Genomic DNA, 21,799 nt, shown 5'->3' on the forward strand with positions numbered 1-21,799 from the left:
GAAAGTGATAATATTTATTCAATAGAATCGTTCGTATTGCCAACACTTGAAAGCTAAAAACATATTAATTAGTATTAAATAATCGGGGAATGTTTAGGTTTCGACAAAAAATAAAAAGTGTTCTATGAGACAGTAATAAACTGGACTTTAAAATTATAACTATAATAAACCCTTTGAAATTATTTTTTTTAATATTTAGGATTAAGCTCCGATCAATGTTAACGTGACGAACGTGTGTTTCTTTGGAAAAGTATGTTAGAAAATGTAACAAAGTAAAAAAAATAGAACCTGCAAAGTCAATTGCAAAATATAATTGAAATTGATAACTTGACCTTAGAATAATGATACTTCCAAGCAACAGTAAAGTGCAAATTGTTCGTCTATTGCTTCTGTTGTTTTTTTTTAGTTTTCAGAATCTTGGGCACCCTCATTCTTTAAAAGCGAATAGCTGACGCCAGTTTCAGTGTCAGCTTCTCGATGTTATTAAACTTTCACTTCAATTCTTTTCAATTTTGCATGAATGGCTCCCTTATATTCTAAACATGTAAACAACCTTCTCATAAAAATGTGAAGATGTACAATTGATGTTGCTTTGAACTTCGAATATTGACAATAAAGTAAATTTATCGTTTATATTAAATCATATCTCGCTTATATTATTTTATGGAAATTTGGTGTTTGTATAATATGTTGCTTATTTCGCAACTTTTGGGGGTTTTTCTTTGAGCAATCAGATTTGCTTTAGTTTCTTTTATTATTTAAAAAAGCCTGCAAATCTAAATGCATGCACCTTCACTAATGAGTCTTGGAACACTATTTTCTTAGCAAAAAATGCAAAAAAAGATCAATTCATTTTCGGGAAATTTATGTAATATTCTGCTTATGTTTTGGTTGCCTTTTACTTATAATAAATGAATTTAGTTGTTAAAATCCCGTTTTATATTATAAGAAAATATATTTTTACCGCTAAACGACCCATTCAAATTTTGGAACTATGAAAGCATATCCCCTTCGCTATTAATTCTTCTTCGCGAATCTGGGTGAAGGTTCCGCAAAAATAGTGGTGTAATTTGATATAGCCATTAAAAGTTTGTCAGCATCCCTAATGGGCCTACATGTTTTGAGGTTTGGATTTACGCTTTGAGTCTACTAAAATATAAATGCTTTTTGTTGTTATTGTCAATATTTACTGATTATTAATTTATGGCATCCTTTTTCCGTTAAAATTAGAAGCTCCATTCATTCCAAACTGTTAACAATTACACTAGTGTACAGGATGTTAAGCGATCGATGTCTGGAACTTGATTTGAATATTTATTGAAGCTTGTAAGTGTTTTATTTCCTTGTAGACTAGATTTCCAAAAAAATAAATATTGATGACGCAAGATGTACATCAAAAGAAAAACTATAAGTTCTTACATGCATGTGTAGCGGTTTAAATTGATTTTGAAAAAATTCAATATTTGTTCAAAATAATGAATTTTTCTGAAACGAATACACCAAAATTAATAACCGTTTTGCTTTCCTTGAAATAAGGTAAAAATAAATGTTTAAACGCTTCCGACGCTTAAGACGCATTACTCGTCATAGGTTCAGTTAAGTTTTTTGAAACATAATCAATCACTCTCAATATAGGACAAGCTCTATCCGAATACTCTGTATAGGAGAAGGCTGTGTGGACTTGCAGGATTTTGTTGACCGAGGACTGACTATTTAACGAGAGTTTCTTATATTTTCTGCAAGCTGACGGCATAAATCATTAAACCGATAACCAGGAAAACAGGTTGCGCAAAGAAGTTACTTCTGGAAAAGTTGAGCCAATATGAACAATGTTTCAACGGGAGATTATTAATCTGAAGCCGGGAATTCGATAATGTCGAATCGAGGATTTAAATTTAATACTCATATAAGTCGGTTTCCATGCTTGGAGAAATTCGTTGAAAGAGGAAAAGATTAAGAAATGGTTTTTAATGAAAACTGCTGCGGCTCCAAAACAAAATCTAATGACAAAACGTTTTCCTGTCTGTTTAAACAAACACTGTTAATTCCAATTGATCGACCAATGACACACAGTTCATATTACCTTTGAGTCTGCTCATATTATAATTATAGTAAAGCGGAGATTTGATATGCAATTAGCAACCTGATTTGAATAGATTTATTGAAATATGAGCACGTAAATATCAATTACAAATGATCTCATATGGAGCTCGTCGAATTTAGTCAATTGATAGATATTGCTTAAAACACAGACTAGTTACTAATAAGCTTTTCTAAAATAAAATTTATTATTCATATATGAGCATTTTTTCATCATTGCTAATGATATCAATTCGGGTGTTTCTACAGAATTTTGCAGCGCACAAAAAGCTTGCGAAATGGAACCAAAATCGATAATATTACTGCTTAATATTTATACTTTCAAACAATAGCAAAATACAGCAAAACAATTTAGGTTTATTATCGAAGCTTTTTGATATTGCTTCCTGTTGTTTTTGTGCCCCTCGGGAGTCCTCATCCTTTATAAGCGAATATTTGACATCAACTTTACTGTCAGCGTCTCGTTGTTATTAAAGTTTTACTTATTTTCTCCCAATTTTGGGTGAATGGCTTATGTTCAGAACATGTAAACAAACTGCTCGCAAAAAATGGTGATGTACAATTGACGTTGGTGTACTGGTCCTGAATTGTTAGTGAGTTCAAAATTGGAAATGAGTAAGTTTTGAGCTGAGACTGTTTGTGCGAGAACAAAGAAAACAATCTAATGAAGCCAAGGGAAAATGTATGGAAAAAGTTCGTCTCCTACAAAAATCGTCGGGTTCATTTTATATCAAAATGCAGCAAAAAATAGATGAATTCATTCTTGAAGTCGTATCTGGCCAAGCAGCAACGAACAAAATTTCAGTCTTCATCTGTCGATACAATCTAAAAACCTCTTCAAGCTGAGGCAGATCGAGGAAATGCAATATTTGAAGCATATTCAATCTGAAGCCCTCGAATAATGTTTAAATATTCTTCAACAACTTTCTCTTGTTTCAGTGATTAGAATTCGATTTGTTTTTTTGTGATCAACCTGTGGTTTAGAGTTTCCTACTTTCTCACAAAGTTGTATTGTCTTATACTTTTGCTTTCAGTATGAAAGCATTTTTAGCTGGTAAAGATTTTTGAATAGTTCTAAATCATTAGGGTTAAATAATGCTTAACAAATATATCAATGCTTCAATTTGTAGAATTAAACTTTTTTATCAACTTGGGGTTTAGAGATTCCTACTTTTCGTCGCCTTTTACTTATATAATAAATGAATTTAATGACCCAACAATCAAATTTAATATTGGATATAGGTATGAATCATCTATTGACTATTGAATCGCTTCTGAAATTGGCGATAATTATTTTTCTAATATGAAAGTTGTATGTTTTAAGACTTTTGCCTTCAATTTGAAGGCATTTTTAGGTGGTAAATTATTAACACACTTATTTTTTTTCAGCTGCGAAGGTGTAGATCACCAGATTCAAATGCTTAACAATGTAAGTTGCAACGTAATGTCTTTCCGGACATCTGTTAATCATTGGTAAGAGGAAGGAAAATAAAAAAGATGTAACTAGTTCTTCTTGTACCTACTTTATTTTATATGTTCTCAAATCTACGGTTAACATAGAACGAAATACAACACTAGCATTTATTCTAACAGTTGGATAATGAATTCTAGACACGTTCCTTAGAAAATAATTTAAACAAACAGTGCAGGTTAATGGCACTTTCTGGCAAATACCGCTAAGTTCATAGAAAAGTTGAATCTGTTCCTAAGTAATTAAGTACCCAAAAGTTGAATTGTGTGAAATGTGCAAATTAGCGACTAGGTTTGAATAGAATTATTGAATTATAGACACGCAAATAACCGCGAAATTTCCCCTTATTTAATTGCATAAACGTGGAATTTTAGTCAATAGTCAAAGTCAAGTCATGTAGCTGAGAAACTAGCCTGGTTCGAATTCCTCCTTTCATTTAAAGTAGCTTTCAACTCCATAGCAAGTTTGTAACCCAATTCCGGTCTGCGGTCTCTACCTTCCACCATCGCTTTGACTTGGGAAGAATTTACTATAACTCCATTATTTGTAATTACGGTATTTTTAGTTTTTTCTATATCAGTTAGATCCACGCCTCTGCTGCAATCGTCTAAGAGGATTGTTCGATATCCTATTGCCAGAGCATCCACAGCAGTAGCCCCTATAAATTGAACATTAGCATTCTCAGTCAGTTTTTCACTTAACTGACCTACCTACACATACATCGTAGGCCAAACCACAAATGTAAATGTCGGTTGCATTTCGCATCCGAAGCTGTGCACATAAAGTAGTATCAGTCATCTTCTTATTATCCCAAAATACTGAATAAGAGTCAACATCTGGATTCGTACCCTTGTAGACTTTCGTAGCATTATCGAAAACCTGATTGGGAAACCCAGACATTTCAATCAAACATTCCAGACACTACAAAAACTTTATCAAGGAGATTCTTAAAGATTTATGTCGGATATTTATTTTCTTTTCAAAGCCTTAATAAGAGAACTTCAAACTCAGGCAATTTTAAGACATGCAAACGGAAAATTTCTCAATCTAGTCTGAACAGATGAGCAATTATTTAAAATATCAAGGCAACATGGCGTATACGCTTTTCATAAGAAGCTTTCTATAGTGCATATGTTTAGGATGCTTGTAGCTCAGTATGTTCAGATCGAGCGATTTGGAAAGTCAATAGCATAAGTACATTACCAATATTTACTTCAAAGCAAGTCCAAGATCTCCTCTAAGGATATAAAACCGATGGTCAAGAATGCAGTTCTTGAAATAAATTACTAGCGACGTTGCTAAGGAATATCAAAATGGCTCTGGAATTTTCTAAATTAAATATTTGGAGTGTATGAATAGCATTGAATTTTTAATTGCTTGCTAAAAACCACCATATAGCTTTTTTCAATACGAGCAGTTAACCAAAGTTAATTATTAAATTAATTGCCTACAACACAAATTTTTATTTACGGAAACGGCGGAATTATTTGCAGAGAAATTCTGCGGGTATTTCAATTTCTGCTTGGAAATCAACTACGGCGTCTTAAAATAACTATTAAATTTAAGATTTAATAAGATGATGTATTAATTTCCCAGGATGTAGTTGTTCCCATTTACGTAATTTTTGAGTTTTATCTAACATCCAAAGATTAATTTATTCAAAGTCAAAATAACAGTCAAAATAAAATGTAGTCAAAGGTTCTTTAAAATATTGAAGCATCTGAAACTTCTCAACTGACTATCTTTCAACATTTTCGAACATTTAATTAACAGGCATTGACTTCAGTCAAAGCAATTTGACTGAAAAATAATATTGCGACGTTCAAACCGTAAAATAGTAATACTTTTTTGGAGGTAACTTTGCTACACAACACGTGTGGCTGTTGTGATGTTGCACAATTCAAATTAACTTTGAAATTGATTTAAATATATTCTATTGAAATTGCAAGCTTTTGAGCCACGTTCAGTATGTAGCTACCAGTTTTTTATCTCATTTTTTTTATCAAAATAAAGTACGTGCTATCCAATACGGTACAGTTTTCTGGATATGTCGGATTTCATTTCCAAATCCTTGTTTTTTTACCGGCGAACAATGAAAAATTGGTTCTCTTTGCTTATTACATATTGATATAAGAAGCTGTTTGATCTTCTGCAAGCAAACATTATAAATCGCTATACCGATAGCCAGGAATTCAGGTTGTGCAAAGAAATTATTTCTCGAAACCTGAGCCAATATACACAATGCTTCAAAAAGCGTATTAATAACACGAATTCTGTTATGTACTACTTGAACTTGAAATTTCATAGTGAAAAATAATATATTTGCACTATAAGATGATCATGTCAGTCTGATGTGGATAAAATAACTTTATCAGAGGGCACAACTTTGCCAAACACAGTCTTTTTTAGTAGAGCGGTAGATAATTCGTCCATAAATCACACTAGTCTAGTCAATTTGAATTGATTTTCCACTGATAAATATTTTTAAGGAGTTGCACTCCACTTTTTCCAAGTCGAAATGCTCTTTTCTTGAATGTAGACAAACGGGGAAATAGTCTACTTTGGTTTATTCAATATTAATGTTCGAAAATATGTTTTGCTCCAGGTAAAAAAAATACCTTTAAATCCTTGTGCAGTTCAGATCCCCAAGTATCCTGTACACAATGTCTTGGCCACAGCCTCTGCTTCTGAGGAGGCGAACCACAAAAAATCACGGTATCATAAGTCTGGGCATTTTCTGCCGTCACTGGGCTGCTTGGATCCAACTCTCTTTCTCCGATATTTTCAATAAACGATACATGATCACTCGGATGCCAATCCAAGGAATAGAAAACTGCATCAAATTTAACTGTGTCCAAAAGCTTGTTGATTGGCTCAATGACGTCAAGTCCTAGCAATGGTAAATGCTTCTTAGTTCTCGCAATGAACGAAAAAGCATCTGTATTTACCGTTTTGCTGTGCAGAACAGTTGCTGATATTTAAAGTACCCGAGATGAAGTCATTTTGAACATCTACTATTAGAAAAGCAGATATTGGTCGAACAATCTGCAATAAGATTTTCATTTTAAAAGTTTCAAAGCTTTCCCATTGCATCACAAAATTTATGAACGTTGGAAGCTTTCTATCCGTTACTTAAAAAGGGGTTTTTACCAGAAAAAAATCATCAAATAGTACCCCACTGCTCAAAATAAAAATTGGATAATATAAAATTTAAATTTTATTAGTGTCTGTCTGTTTAATTTTTTTTCCAGAGAAAACTAATAAAATTTAAATAAATTAGCAGGCTAAATTACAATTAAATAAATGTATAATGCTTCTTTATCGAGCTTGCAAGGTGTTAAATTATTCACAATACTAAGACAAGACCCTGTATATTTACACCACAAATAACAAAACAAGCAAAGCTATTCTAAATATATAATAGGTAAAAGTTAGATTCTATCAGTGGCGGCACTAGGGGTGGGCGAGGCTGGGCGAACGCCAAAATTTGTCTCGCCCAACCACTTTTAATAGCGATATAAATAATTGCAAATTAACAAAATGATATGAAATTCTACAATAATGATAGTGAACGTGAAAATATTCCGAGTTGTTCGGGAATTGAAAAGTAAGTTTTAAGTACTCAATATTAATAAATTATTTTATAATCTAAATATGGGTACAAAGAAGCTGTATTCCGTTTTCTTTAGTAGATTTTTCTTCAAGCAAGGTGAAACCAGCAGTTTAAGTTTTGTTACTGAAGAATAATAGAAGAATGCCTCTCGAATGTTCTGCGAGCATAACTATTTCATTATTGAATTATTTCACTACCTTATGAAAGTTTAATTCACTGTTTACAATGTTTTTTTTGTTAATTTAAATATTTTAAATTTACTTGCTTGTAGTAACAGGAATTATTCAATTCGAAAAATAGATTCGTTTATAATAGTTTTTAGTACAATACTAGTGTTGTAGCCTAGATTTCACAGTTGTGAAATATATTTTTGTAACATTTATTTCGTTATTATACCTATACGAAAGTAGATAAAATCTGGTATAGTATAGGTAGATAATATTTGTATTGCACATTCATATTGCGACACTCAAGGTATTGTCAAACTCTGTTAGCTCCTTGATTGACAAAAACATGTCGTTATAAGTGCTTACTAAAAATGAATCTTCGCAACGGTTGTATGTTAAATAACAATAACAAAAAAATATTTCACATTATATTCGGCCAAAGAATAAAACAAAATATTTATTAAAAGAGATATATTATATCAAACTCTTACAATTAAGAGTGTAAATATCTCCGGCCCATCTTGAAAAAGTTTCCGCCGGCTTTTGCCCAAGCGGAAAATAGAGCTGCCGCGGCCACTGGATTCCATATACTTACTTTGTACCTACTATAAACATATTACGATTTACATATTGTAATTTGATACTGAACGCAAAAAACTAAATAACTAGCGCTGGTTCTGCAATCAAATTAGACTCGAGTCTATTGTTTAAGGTAGCGCTAGAGTTCAGACTAGTTCTGCATTAATTACTGCTGTGAAAATGAATACGAAGAATATCGCTTCAACAACTCGTGTTGAATCAATATTCTAATAAAAAAATTAATAATACTTAAATTAACTGTCCAGCTACTTTCGATGTGAAAAAATGCATACAACTTTAATCCAATGATTCCAACAGAAAGCAAATTCCTCCTTATCAATATGGCTGTCTCCATTTAAATCAAACACATTAAAAGTGTCTTTTAATTGTTGATCTTCAAGCCGGTAGATTTTGCCGGTATCATTTCTAAATAATGCTCGTGTCAACAATTTGAATTCTTCAATATTTAAAAAACCATCCCTAAAAACATGAACTAGATTCAGTCTCGTACACACCTAGATAGATATTTTCTTAACTTAAAAAAGGGTATATAAAAGCAAAAGTGAATATATAGATAAAAGATCTTAACTGCAAAATATTGTTTGACATATATATAATGTATTGTAAGTAAAACAATTGTTTCTCCGGGTTATTTGAAAAATATTCTAAAAAATGTTTAAAACTTTAGTTTAGCTAACTAATTTGCATTTTTCTGATAAGTATATAATACCCACTCTTTGCTAGATAAGTTAAAAATGATAGATAATGGCCAATTTCGCTTGTTTTTGTGCGAAGGTTTGTCTAGCCGATAGACTCTAGCGTGTTTAAAAACCAATGTGTTCTTTGAGAACTGAAAAATGTGTGCTAAGCAATTATGTAGTTGTTATTTAATTTTAATTTTACTGATATTGATGCAAACACTTTTGGAATTTTTTCTTCAACATATGTAGATGTAGGTAAGCGATCTACGCCTATTGCACCAGCAACAATAGAAGACAACAAACCACTGGCTTTAGAGAATAAAGTCTTAGGAAAGTAGAACAGTCCTATCCGGAAATCGAAAGCTTAATTAATTGCGGAATATCTGAAATCGGAAAATGGTTGGTACTAAATAATAATAAAAATAATAAAAATATGTAAAATTGAAATATTCCAAAGTTCCGCAACAGGACTGTATCAGTCGGTAGTGGTCAACATTTAAAGTTAATTTGAAATATTATTATATAAGCATTAGATGTTAAGCAAAGTTTTGGATGTACCTATCAGTTGAAATTAAATTTAAGAAATTTGCTTATTTTTAATACTTAGAATGTATGTAGCCAAATAATTTTTCAAGTAAGTTTAAATTAATTTTAATTGTATAATAAATCCCGCAAATATTGGTTATTCCACATACTTAAATGCGTTTCGCCCAATAAAAATTTAGATTGCTGCAAATATCCCGTAAATTCGTAAGAAAAGGTAATCTTGTTGAAGAACCGCTTAAGTTCAAGAAAAATAACTGAATCCATGTAAAATGAGATTGCACCGATCGATATAAATCCGAATATCTCTAAAACGACCTTCAGGGGCCTTTCAAAATGCAATTATATTGCATGAAAGCAAATGAAAAAGCACATGTTTTAATTTAAGGGGCTCTAACTATACTGAGAAAACAGTGGCATCGATTTAATCAGCGCATAATACAATTCTTTGCCGCTCTGTGGTTATATACAAACGTTTTGTTATGACTTTGAAAAATATATAAATGTTAGTCGTGCTGTACATAAAAGCCATCTAAATTTATAGATATAGTATGTACCCTAATAAACACCTTGTATGCGTTAAGAATATTGAATTGGTAGGTAGGTAGTTAATGTAAAGGCCAGAAAATGCTAAAATCCGGTAAAATATAGGCACCCCCGGTAGCACACAAATATTTCAGTAATATTTTTTTCGAAATGTTTAATGTAGATCTGACGCTACAGATTCTTACATATTTAAGAAATATTTCTTTTAAATATTTATTTGACATTTAAATCAGATATTTAAAAAATATTTTTAAAAAATATTTATTTGACATTTAACTCAGATATTTGAAAAATATATATTTTTTAATATTTATTTGACATTTATATTAGATATTAGTTTCATTAATATTAATTAACAATTTTATTAGATTTTTTTTAATGGCTACCACCCCTTGGGAATTCAGCCAGTTGGGAGTTCAGCCATTCATTTTTTAAATAGTGCAATATTTTTGTCAGCGCGATGTTATTTTTTGATCTGCATGTGCACGGCTAGGGATTCGAATCGAACCTCGGACCTTCAAGTTGGTAGTTCGCAGGTCCAACCCCTCGGTCACCATCCTATCATCCTAATCTTGAGTTATTTTCCTGAGGGTGTGTAATGATTATTATAATTTTCCTTCCTAGGTTTCAGTCAAAATGTGAAATACAAATTTTGATATCGTCTAATACCGTTATATGAAATAGACACGATATTTTTTTTTATTTTCGACAAATTTTGTTAGTCTGGTTTAATAAATACCGTCTCAGGTTTTAGTAGTAAAAGAGAATTTACTTTTACGTACCCTTACTTTTCTGCTGCGGGCACGCAAAATTTATTTTCGACCAATTTTTCTATATACCGTGGATATACATTAAATATTAAAAACAAATATTTTTTTATAATATTTAAAACATATTTATTTTTGCTATGAAATATTTACCATTAATTGACTAATGAAAATTGAGATATTATGTTCTAAAGTTTGTTCACACTTATTAAAAATAATATATTAGTAACTTTTTAGGTGTTAATGGTGTTATATATAGTTACAAAAAAGATCATGTACTAAGAAAAATTATTATTAATTTATTTGTTTCATGCTAATTAAATATTAGAAACAAATATTTTTTTAATAATATTTAAAAAATATTTCTTTTTAAAAATAATATATTAGTAACTTTTTGGGTGTTAATGGTGTGATATATAGGTGCAAAAGTATTATGTACTAAGAACCATTAATATTAATTTATTTGTTTCATGCTAATAAAATATTAAAAACAAATATTTTTTTATAATATTGAAAAAATATTTCCTTTTGCTATGAAATATTTACCATATAAATATTGAGTAAATGTTTAGTAAATATTTACGTAATATTTTGTGCTATCTGAGACATATGTGTATTTTCACAGTAAAGTAACGATTTATCAATACAAAAAATATAGATTAATCCATAATAAACCAACTTTTTTATATGAAATACTAGTTTAGGTGTCATTATTTAAAAATAGTATTTAACCTGAGTATAAATTTAAATAAATCTTAATTAAATTATAAATAATATTAGTAAAGTAACATACCCATCTTTATCAAAAGCCTGATAACAAGCATCCATACCGATTACTTGATTTCACTTGAATTACAGGAAAATGTCTCACTGGAATCAGTGAAAAGTAACAACTCGGGGCGAATTCCTACATCGCGAAACGACCTAGATAGTGTGGATTCCAGAGCGCAATATTTCATGAAACGACAGAAAACCTACGAAAATTCATGTGTAGGGTGGCACGAACTAGCACCAATTCCAATGTTATAAGATTATGAACTATATTCCACTATGGAAAAGTTTTACAGGGTCTCGCTTTTCTCCTCCTATTTTCAAAATATAATTTCTCTCTAAGTTTCTTGTTATTATCTGATGGAAAAAAAACGTCCATTATTACCACATACTAATATATATATTTAAATTTAATCCTTTTTCAACGACAATGAGGGTTTCTGTTTAGAATACTCATTATATAGCTGAAATTAACTTTTTAAAATGAATATTAAAGTTTAATGTAGTGCCTAACTACATTATGATATCTACAGTAAGGCAGATTGTGCTTTTTGCATATTTTAGTTTAGGGTGTTTTTATGAGATGGCACTATTATTCATCAATAAAACAATATATTTCATTCAGTTTTCTAATCAATATTTGCAGGCCTATAAAGCAGATTTCCGCAGAAGCAACTTCGAACAAGTTTCCGCCCTCGAGCAAGGAGGATGGAGTTACTTAGTAACACGGGCCAAAATAAATTGCTAGCGGACTTCCTGTAAGGCATACATAGAGTGCGACCAGCCAGCAGCTAAATTGAAAGACAGACCGCTGTTTTTCAGAACCAGGCCGGAAATTTCCTTAAGGAAACCATCTTAGATGTATTAGGGTCAAGAATTAGTAAGGATTATAGTACTTGCTGCTACATAGCTTATAAGAAACTCGCAAATCTATAGCTATTTGCAATGGGAAGCTGCCAGAGACTTGAACAATGAAGAACAAAGCAGCCCAATCCTTCAATAGATCATCCTAACGAAGAGCTATGATAACTACTACCCACCCACGCCCCACCAAAAAATGGACCAAAACACGAGAGGCCAAGGCGCCAAATGGGCTGAAGATAGCCACCACACAGTACAAAAAACAGAAAAGAACAAGTCAAACAAACGGCTTGTTCTTTTCTTGCTTGCAAATCACAACAAAGAAAAGCACAGCGACCGTAAGACGCAATTAACAGACGCCAGAAAGTCAGGAAACGGTTTGCAGATCAGTGGGTTCAAATCTCACATACTCCATGCTCTCAATTCTTCAACTGTTATTGTTTTATATTGACCTACAACGACCGATTTATTAATAATAGATTAATTGCCGTATAACGCAAAATTTTCCTATTTGGCCTTCAGTTTTCACTAAATTTTCAGCTCTATTTTCTTGACCATAACTCAGGATTTTCTCTTGCAAATACGAATTCATCTATATTCTTTTATACAACAGTAATGAGCTATAAATCCTGAAGAAAAAATACTAATAAGTGTGAGGTCACTGTGATATTCCCAGACCAAATGGTGACGTGTGAAAAATGAAGGGGTGAGTGAAAGAGGGTGTCCTATACCCAAACATTTATTTGGAGAAAATTCAGAGTAAAGATAATTTGCTGGCAATTTGGATCAAATTGTATAATTTCATTGATAGTTGATTTCTAGCATTAGTTTCAAAACTACTAGTAGTTTTTTTGAAACAGTTAATTCCAAAAAACCTTGGAAATTTGAAATTTTTTAAAATATAACACTTTCTTTCATGTTGATCTACTGATTGATAAAAACATTACATTCCTTTATAATTTATAGACGCTTCATTGCTGGTTTCTGTAACCAACGCCAATGTCGTGAGACAAAGAAGCACTTCCAAGATCTTGAATCTGAAGCATTCAAGATTTGAATGCCTCAGATTCATTATTTCCCCATCAATGTTCCAACTCTTGCCTATTCGCGTCTGTTTCCGCATATCTTCAGGCAGAGGTGTTGCAGTTAAAATCGCTCATCACAAACTTCAGCAGTTTGGAGTGAAAATTGCTAGTTTCTTAAGCAAAATATACGGCTGGTGGCTTTTAGAATGATGTGCATAAACCAGACTCAACTGTGATAATATCCACTTGTCTTCATCTATGATAATTTCTATGTCGTTCTCACAGGTTGAGGATGTGGAGGATCTTTTATTGTCTGGCTCGATAAAATTGGCATTGAAAAAGCCTTTCCGGCAGAATGCTGGGTGAGTGTTATGTGGATGGTGTTCAGGTGGTGGAAGGATTAGCCGACATCGGTCGTTTCCAGGGTTTCACATTTCCACCTAAAAAACAATAAGTGTGGAGGCTTCTTCCGTGTCCCTCAGTATCTTCTTATACTCTGTTGATCAGTCTGATCTGCTATCTAAGCCACATAACATACCCCCTTTTGGGGGGATATTTTGTGATCTAAGCGAAGGAACTGAAACGCTTGTTTTGACGTTGTTGGACTCTAACTCTCTTCATGTTGGCGTTTGGACTATTCCGCTCCAGATGGCGGCTTACGGATGTAGGTCTAAGAAATAGATAAAACTGGTGTAATTTTCCTCTAATTTACATGAATGACAATGAATGAATTGTATTATTTTGAGCATGGATGACTGAAAATGAATTAAAGCCAGCAAATAAAGAAGCACGATGAATATTAGGCTCCTTATTTATTCCGAAAGTAACCAAGTCTTAATTTACTCTAGGTTGATGAGTATTGCTGGCATGAATGAGTGATAATGAGCACATAAACAAAAGCTGCTGACATAGATAAATATAATCGTAATTGAACCGTTAACTTTGAAGGTGGATGACGGCATCAATATATTTATGAAATTTGTGAAGGTTACCGTTTTAACCTTTACCTACGTTACATGTCAAATACTTCAGTATCTAGAGAATATATTTTGGATATTTAAACAATTAGCGTCATTTCCCTGTTGTGAATTTTTACACAGAATTTTTTTAAAAGATTCAAAGCTGACCCAATTTATCCGATTTGCTTGATCGATTGATTAAAAATTGCTTTTTGATATTTTTTACACTGAAACAAATCCCACAAATTTACTTTTAAATTAGCAAAACAATTAATCAAATATTTTTTAAAATCTACGACATTTTAACTACAGTAGTTTTAACAATATGTTCGTAGTATACATCAGAGATCCTCTAGACACTACCGGTCATTCCCAATGATGCATTGTATTCTCTGCCATCTGTGCGAGGTTTCCCAAATTGGGTGTGTCACTTGTCAGACGTCAAATGAAATGTTCGGTTTCGATGTGATATGTCGTTGGTTGAATAGTGAGTAGTGTTAGTGGTGCCAAAATGGCAGAAAATGTACGAGAAATCCCAGAACAACCTAAGAATTCAGGTTAGACCGGTACTTTAATAATGCTTCTATATATTCCATATACTTCGCATTGATTGTGGCCCCTCGGGTAGCCGTACTGAGGTGGTAAATTCGCTCATTATATAAGGTGAAAAAAATCACCATCTGTGGGTCTCATCGGTATTTTTTTTGCTAAAAAAACTAATAATCGATCCGTTTCTATTCTCGCTATGGGACTGAAAAGAAAACAGGCCAGTGAACAGAAGGTAGCCTCGGTCTCTATATAAACTGACAACCAGGCAATATTTTTTTGACACCCATTCATTTACAGTAGTTGCCTCTCCTCAAAAAACATTTTTCCAACGGATATTGTTTTGATTTGGAATTCGATTCAAAAGCAAACTCAAACATTAAAATTCTTTAATTGAAACCTTGAATGTAATTGGAAATTACCTACATAAAATGAATTGCAATCAAGCATGTTATTCATCTCATCTCAATGTGCAAACTAATGAATTCATAAACTTAAATACCAGTTATGGCAATATAACATATCGCCTTATCTACCATTTACTATTATAATAAAACATCTGCAGTTCCGATACGAACTAATTCTTAAAGTTCGAATGTTATTGTCCAAGGGGTTGAATGTGCTTTTTGAACATTAGAGTAATCGTTTGACTTGCGAGGAGTTCAGCAAATATTTTAATCTGCATAATATAAATAGATCCTGACATAAGTAGACTATGCAAATTCTTTGAAGAGTAATATCTGCCTTTTATCTTATCAATGTTCCTATGCAAAATCTCATATTCCAGGATAAATTTAGCAGGTATTAGGCAAACCTACTACGCATAATATTTACATATTTTTCAAATAATATTATATACGGGAAATGTTAACCAACTTTAATATATGCAGGTGACTAACCCACAAGGAAAAGGAATTTTCAATGGAATGTCCTACTTGTAGTTTAATATACAGGGTGAAATATTGTATTCTAGGAAACTCAGCCTTATTAACGAAATGGCAAATTACGCATCTTGTTTTTAATTGATCCCCATATTTGAAGTATCTAATCAAAAAGAAAATTCACTTCCAAACGGTTCAACCACTTCTGGTGTTATCTGATATTTTTCGTTACCGTACAATTTTGGCCTATTAAAACCGCTTAAAAACCAACGGATATTTGCATGTATTATCATTTTGTTGTTATTTCAGTATAGTGGTTCCCGAATTCGTTTGGCTCACCGACTACCTTTCATAGTCAAAACTTTCTTACGGTCCCTGGGTGAAGTCGACATAAATGCATAATATAAAAATTTCAAATTTATCTTTGATGTCTTGAATGATACATTTTGTTGAAGAAGTATTTATTGAAATTATAACTTTAGTTTCAAAATATAAATAAATTAATGACTTCGATAAACCTGATAGGATCTTATGAGTGTATTTATGTCCGGCTGAATGTTTGTGAGTAGCAACCGCAAATCCTCACGAGTACTAATTTCTAGTCGGTTTCTTTTTTGTGAGGAGGCTCATAACGGCACTGAATCCACGTTCGACCAAATAGGAAGACGGAAAATCAATGAGAATATTCTCTACGATAACCCATAATGCTGGATATAAATTGGGATCTGTTTTAACCAGAAATTGTCGTATCCTTGTTTGAACATTGGTTTCGGCCATTTGTGGATAATTCAATAAGTTGTTCCTATATGTATTCATCTGCATTTGTGCTCTGAGTTTGAATACTTGCAAGAGAGTGTTATTCTATAATTTTATATTAAATTATCAGTTAAATAGTTAATATTAACTGAGCCCCAATCATCTTAAATTGGAAATATTTGTCTCACAGTAACTCACAGGCGCCAATACTTTAATAAAATCAATAATATTCTCATTTACTTAATAAACCAAGTCGTTCACTAATATATACGTGGAGCAAAATGTGATTTGTAAGACAATCTAAAATCAAATTGCACATTATCTACTTTTTTGTTGAAGTATCCCTTTAATATATGTTTAAAAGTACCATAATAGAAAATGTCTCTATAGCTGGGGCTAAGAGAATGAATTGTATTCCACAGAGCAGATATAACGTAGAATTTAGATTGCAGAACCGATCTGCAGGGTACCTATTTATTTTATATACAGGGTGTCCCATTAATTGTTAAAGTGTCATTTGAACACATAAAAACGGAATCTTTTTATCGTAAATAAAGCATAAGATTTATACAGGGTGTCCCACTGGGAACCGCCGCGGTCGATATCTGGCAAACTATAATTAGCAGAAATTTGAAAATTGTACAGTGTGCCGGAGTCATTGGGGGCAGCGATCTAAAATATTTTCAACATGGCCACATTTCCGGTTATACCGAAAGGAGGTAGGAACTTGCTTATTTTAAACGGAACACTATATATTTTAACAATTTTGAATTCTACTCCTAATTCTAAATATATTTTATGTATAATATCCTATACCTAAGTAACCGTTTTTGATATGTATATGTATTTAAAATTTTATGTAAAAAATTACAGTTGCAGCCAATCGAATAACAATTAGTTTTTTCTATATTGGAATATGTGCTTCTTAATTCGAGTCGCATTTCTTGTTGAAAACAACTCACTTTAATCGCATTTCAACAAAATTTTAATAACTATTAACACATTGTTAAAAAGTAAGTTTCAAAATGACGTTGAGAAAACCGCCCAAAATCAATGTTTTCAAATGGAAACCCGCATTTTTTATCATTTCATCTTATTCAGTATTAAAAATAAGAGTAAGTTTGTGTACGGTTGTGTATTCCAAATGTGTTCCTACAATCAAAAAGTCTCAAAAAGCAGCTATTAAAAGAGCAAATATTAAATATTCAGTCTTAGAAAACCTGATAGTATGTAGCTATCAGTTAGTGTAAGTCACGAAGAAAGATTCACGATGGCCTATAAACCTGTAAAACTCACCAGTTTTACCATTGAGTTTAAGTTGCTTGCTGTAATGGTTTAATATCGATGTAACCTAATTTTAATTATATATATTTGATTGCTCAATTAAAGTATAAACTAGATAAATGAAATCTAAACATACCTCTGGCCAACGTCTGGGTTTTCTCACAATGAAAAAAAAAGAGTGTAAACAAAATCGCAAAAATATGTATATTAAAAGCATGAACTAAGCAACGACCTTGGAATGACATTCAAACAACATTAATATTTCAATACTCCGTCTTCCTTTAATTTTTATCTCCCCTCTCATCAGAAATCCTGGTCAGAATGCAGACAAGAATGCAGACAAGAATGCCAAGAATTTCAAAAAATCGCACCGCCGCATTCTTGATACCGCCTGGCATTGATAAACATTTCAGGAATTTTTACTCGAGTATTTAGTAGAATTCGGCGTAGCACCGCATTCCTCGGGACATCCCTGTTCCTATTGGTCCATGTCCCCCATTCATATGGAAGGTTCATTGATTAGCCTGTGACTTTGACATTTTATTGGTCCAATGTCTCCCATTCATATCGAACGCCAATTGAATAAGCATGTGGCTTTGACATTTACAGGTTATCAGTGATTTCCTACGATGTTGTTTTGGGAGTTTTCACTGTATAGGTACGAAATACCTGTTAATCGATTTTCAGAAATTTTCAATTTAAAAACGCGATATCAATCATCTTGTAAGGGCGTATTTAAAGAAGTTATTCCCAGAAAACCAGCCGTTGGTCAGAGTAATGTACATATAAATGCTGTTTACCCGTTTATACTTTTATTTTAGGAATCAACTATTAGTAATATTCAATTTCAATGTTGTTTAAGCACAACAGCAAGTAAACTAAACAAGTCTTACTTGTCAGGAAACGTTTGCTGCATTTTCTCTGTTTTTTTTTTAAGATCGAATATGTAATATTTGCTCTTTAATCGCTGATATCCACATTTCCCGTCTATTTAGTTCATATCTGGAGAAATAACAGGCGTTTTATCGCAGGGATGCAGAAAAGCTTGGAATTTGATCACGATTACTACGCCTTCCAACATGTCACTAAAATATACTTTTTTAAATGCAAACACTTAAATTGAAAGCACCATTTGACAGGGGCTTCTTTGTTCAAAAACTGTGCCGACTACAATGCCAGTGGTATTCCGTATCCGACGACGGCATCAATACGTAAAATGATGTGAAGCCAGACCCGGCTACGGGGGCACTTCTCCTTAATTAATATTATGATTTGTAATCTTTATTTGTGATGAAATAGGCTATCGACCCAATCAGTCTTTCGGCTCTTAAAAATGTCGTCGATTGCCTTTGTTAGTGTCCTAGTAGAATTGTTAAGAAAAGGGAGCCAGAATTTCTTATTTGTCTGAAAGCAAAGGGGGTTCAATCTGATCCAGTAATGGATCCATTTCACTTGCAATTGGAGCAGGCTTTCGGTTATCCCTCCCATGTTTGTTCGGTCGCACAATGGTTAATGTTTTGGATTGTGTAGTGGATTTTGAGAATGGATTTGATGCGAAAAAGAAGAGAAAAATGTGTGTATACAACAGCTGCGAATTAAAATTATGATTATAGAAACTAAAAGTTAAATTAAAACCGACATTTCCTAACCCTGAACCAAAATCTACGGTTCAAGCTGTACTATTACGAACTTCCCGTTAAACCAGTAACTGGTGATCGATATATTGGCTTGCTCCATAAAATTGTTAGATTTTTATTATAAATATTGATTCTAAAAAGTTAAAAATGTTTTGAGTATAACAATGTTGCCTGTTTATCCAAGAGTCAGTATACCTTGATAGACTGTTTGCATTATGCTTAAACATACGGAATAATAATAATAATGAGGTGCTTGCTTTATTGTCTCAGTGCGACAGATGTTGCCCTCCTACGTACGTAAAAATTGCTACATCTTGTCGTGTAACCTTTTCGAAAAATATCCGCTGTAACTCTTCCCTCTTTGACTCTCTTAAGTTGCAAAGTGTTTTCTACGCAATCATTGTCAGATGGACTCGAATAAAAAATTGATATGGCCAATTCAACAGAAACTTGTCAGTCATTGCCTCACCATCATGACATTGGGATGAAGATCCATATTGTTGGAATTCGAGATCTCTTTCAATACTATTCCTTCATCTACTTTTTGTTAAATATTTGATGAGAATTTACGTATTTTAAACTCTCCAGGCAGGTTGGAAAAATATTCAATAAAATATAAAAAAATACCTTTAATCATCAAGCCGCAGCAATCCAAATGACCATCATCGGTCATTCGATTCGGGATTCGCTTTCGTCTTCAATGGAAATTATCTTGGTTGTTTGTCAAACTTTGTAAATCGATTCATGAAATTTAAATCCCACATTTATCGCGAAAGGCCCAATTAACACGGATTAACATGATGCCTAACAATGCTACATTATTTTATTGTTAATGAAACTACATGTAAAATAGGCAAAATTTAGAAAAACATGTTGACACAATACAAAAATGAAAATAAACGGAAATCCGAAAAATCACTTTTCTAAATATCTCAAAAATTAAAAAAATACTTGATTTTCGAAAATGCTATGTATAGCCCCCTAATTGCGCAACTGTTTCCTCATTTAACCGACTTCGTATCTCTAACGGTTTCGGAGATCCCTATGCAGTGCATCCTTATCGTGGTCACCCGGTATATACAGATAACTCTTGACTCATTCTGGCTGAAGATGATAAATCGCACCGAAAATATTCGTCCAGGCTTTTTTGGATAAGCTAGACGGGCTGTTTCTGTTTGCAGAGATTCACCGAAAGCTGCGGTTAGTTACACAATAAATAAATATAACTGCAGTTATTTTAAATAAAAAAAAATAATAAATCATTTGGAAAATAAGTTGATGGTCGTAAATATATATTTTTTTAAAAGTCCGCTTAATTTTAAATTAATTTAGACATTACTTCTGGGACTCACTGTAGACAGAGCAAATGAGTTGCACAGTTTTAAATTCACATAGTCTTGTATATATTAAATTGAACATCTTATTTCACATTGATGTATAATATCTGTTACTCAAGTAACAATTAAAAACGATTTCCATAGGAACCTACACACGATTGACCAAATTATTTGCAATTTGTTTCCAATAATGTTTCATTATGTTAGTTTAGGAAATTATTGGACCAATGCTCGCTTCATTGTTATTTTAAATTATGGTTTAATAGCATTATTTGGAACGTTATCTAATAATTACATTATATTATATATTTTCTTATTCATCATTTCACTAGAATCTGCGTCAATTCGTTGATCTGATACTAAATTCAAAAATGATTCTAAGTGAAAGTCGTGCCGATTTAAGTCACTCCTATAAATAGAAGGCTTGTAAACTTCAACTATTTCCTTTACAAAAATAATCGTTTGCAGATCTGTAGCTTTTGCTTTTTAGATAGATATTTTTAGACTAATAGAGGAGCTGTCCACATTATCAATCTCTAACCTGTATGACTGCATCTCCATTTTGAAAATTTTAAAACAACCTGTCTGAATATACAATTTTAAAGAGGTTTTTGAACTGCAAAAACACTAATTATCCAAACTTCACTAACAGTGTTAATTTGAAATTCAATGTCTGTAACCAATGTGTGGTTTTTATGGTCTGGAGATCCCTGTATGGCTTTCGTTGAATATTTATCAATTTATTGAATACAGCAATTCAGGAGGAATCATAAAACTAATTCATAATTATGATATATCTGCTGCTGTCTGGGTTTTTCTATAATTTTTCTAGTATTCTCTCAGATCTTTATACTGATGCAATTTCCATCGACCCCAGGGAATTCAAAGTATTTGACGCGAGTTATTTCTGTTTTATATTCTATAATGAGATTCTGTGCTATATATATTTAAAATTGTCTCAGATGCCGTATGGCATAGAAGCCTTTATTTTCGTATCAGAATTTCTCTTACACCTTCCTTAGATTGTTCTTTAGTTACGCATTCGAAATGTTTAATGTCGTAATTATTTGCAAATGCCAATTTGTTTCAAGAAAGGAATATAAGTACGGACTCGCCAGCATACTAAGTAATACGTAGTGTTAGTCAACGTTCTATTGAAATCCAATAAGCAATAGTATTATTTCAGGAACTTATATACGGTTACTGTATATATTTATTGCTGTATCCTTATGATATGTTTTTATACTTTTAATTT

The 21,799-nt window shown here is 32.2% G+C and overlaps 2 protein-coding genes and 1 long non-coding RNA gene across 5 annotated transcripts in view; 1 reads left to right on the plus strand and 2 right to left on the minus strand.

Annotated features, from left to right (window-relative positions):
* Positions 1–3,588: 3,588 nt before the first annotated feature.
* LOC109533816 (nicotinamidase) lies at positions 3,589–10,277 on the minus strand. The gene is made up of 6 exons (XM_048668231.1): positions 10,236–10,277; positions 8,224–8,445; positions 6,520–6,616; positions 6,190–6,461; positions 4,282–4,450; positions 3,589–4,229 (listed from the first exon to the last, which is right to left on the minus strand). Exons 1-6 carry the CDS (start codon positions 10,275–10,277, stop codon positions 3,964–3,966), a joined length of 1,068 nt encoding a protein of 355 aa, XP_048524188.1. The 3' UTR covers positions 3,589–3,963.
* A 2,565-nt stretch (positions 10,278–12,842) lies between these two features.
* On the minus strand, positions 12,843–14,234 carry LOC125503596. The gene is made up of 2 exons (XR_007280980.1): positions 13,988–14,234; positions 12,843–13,814 (listed from the first exon to the last, which is right to left on the minus strand). It is a non-coding gene; the product is annotated as an uncharacterized LOC125503596 (long non-coding RNA).
* Positions 14,235–14,517: 283 nt separating this feature from the next.
* Positions 14,518–21,799, plus strand: part of LOC109533814 (MAP7 domain-containing protein 1) — a 28,791-nt gene continuing 21,509 nt past the window's right edge. For 2 of the 3 annotated variants that reach the window (XM_019899261.2, XM_019899264.2), the window contains exon 1: positions 14,518–14,660. In XM_019899261.2, the coding sequence (XP_019754820.1) occupies positions 14,615–14,660 (46 nt within the window). In that variant the 5' untranslated portion in view covers positions 14,518–14,614. The remainder of the gene's footprint in view (positions 14,661–21,799) is intronic. The other variant, XM_019899260.2, reaches the window with a different exon arrangement.

This window comes from Dendroctonus ponderosae, unplaced genomic scaffold (genome assembly GCF_020466585.1).
Source record: "Dendroctonus ponderosae isolate FM_Combo_2020 unplaced genomic scaffold, Dpon_F_20191213v2 Dpon_F_20191213_1, whole genome shotgun sequence".
Lineage (NCBI taxonomy): Eukaryota > Metazoa > Arthropoda > Insecta > Coleoptera > Curculionidae > Dendroctonus > Dendroctonus ponderosae.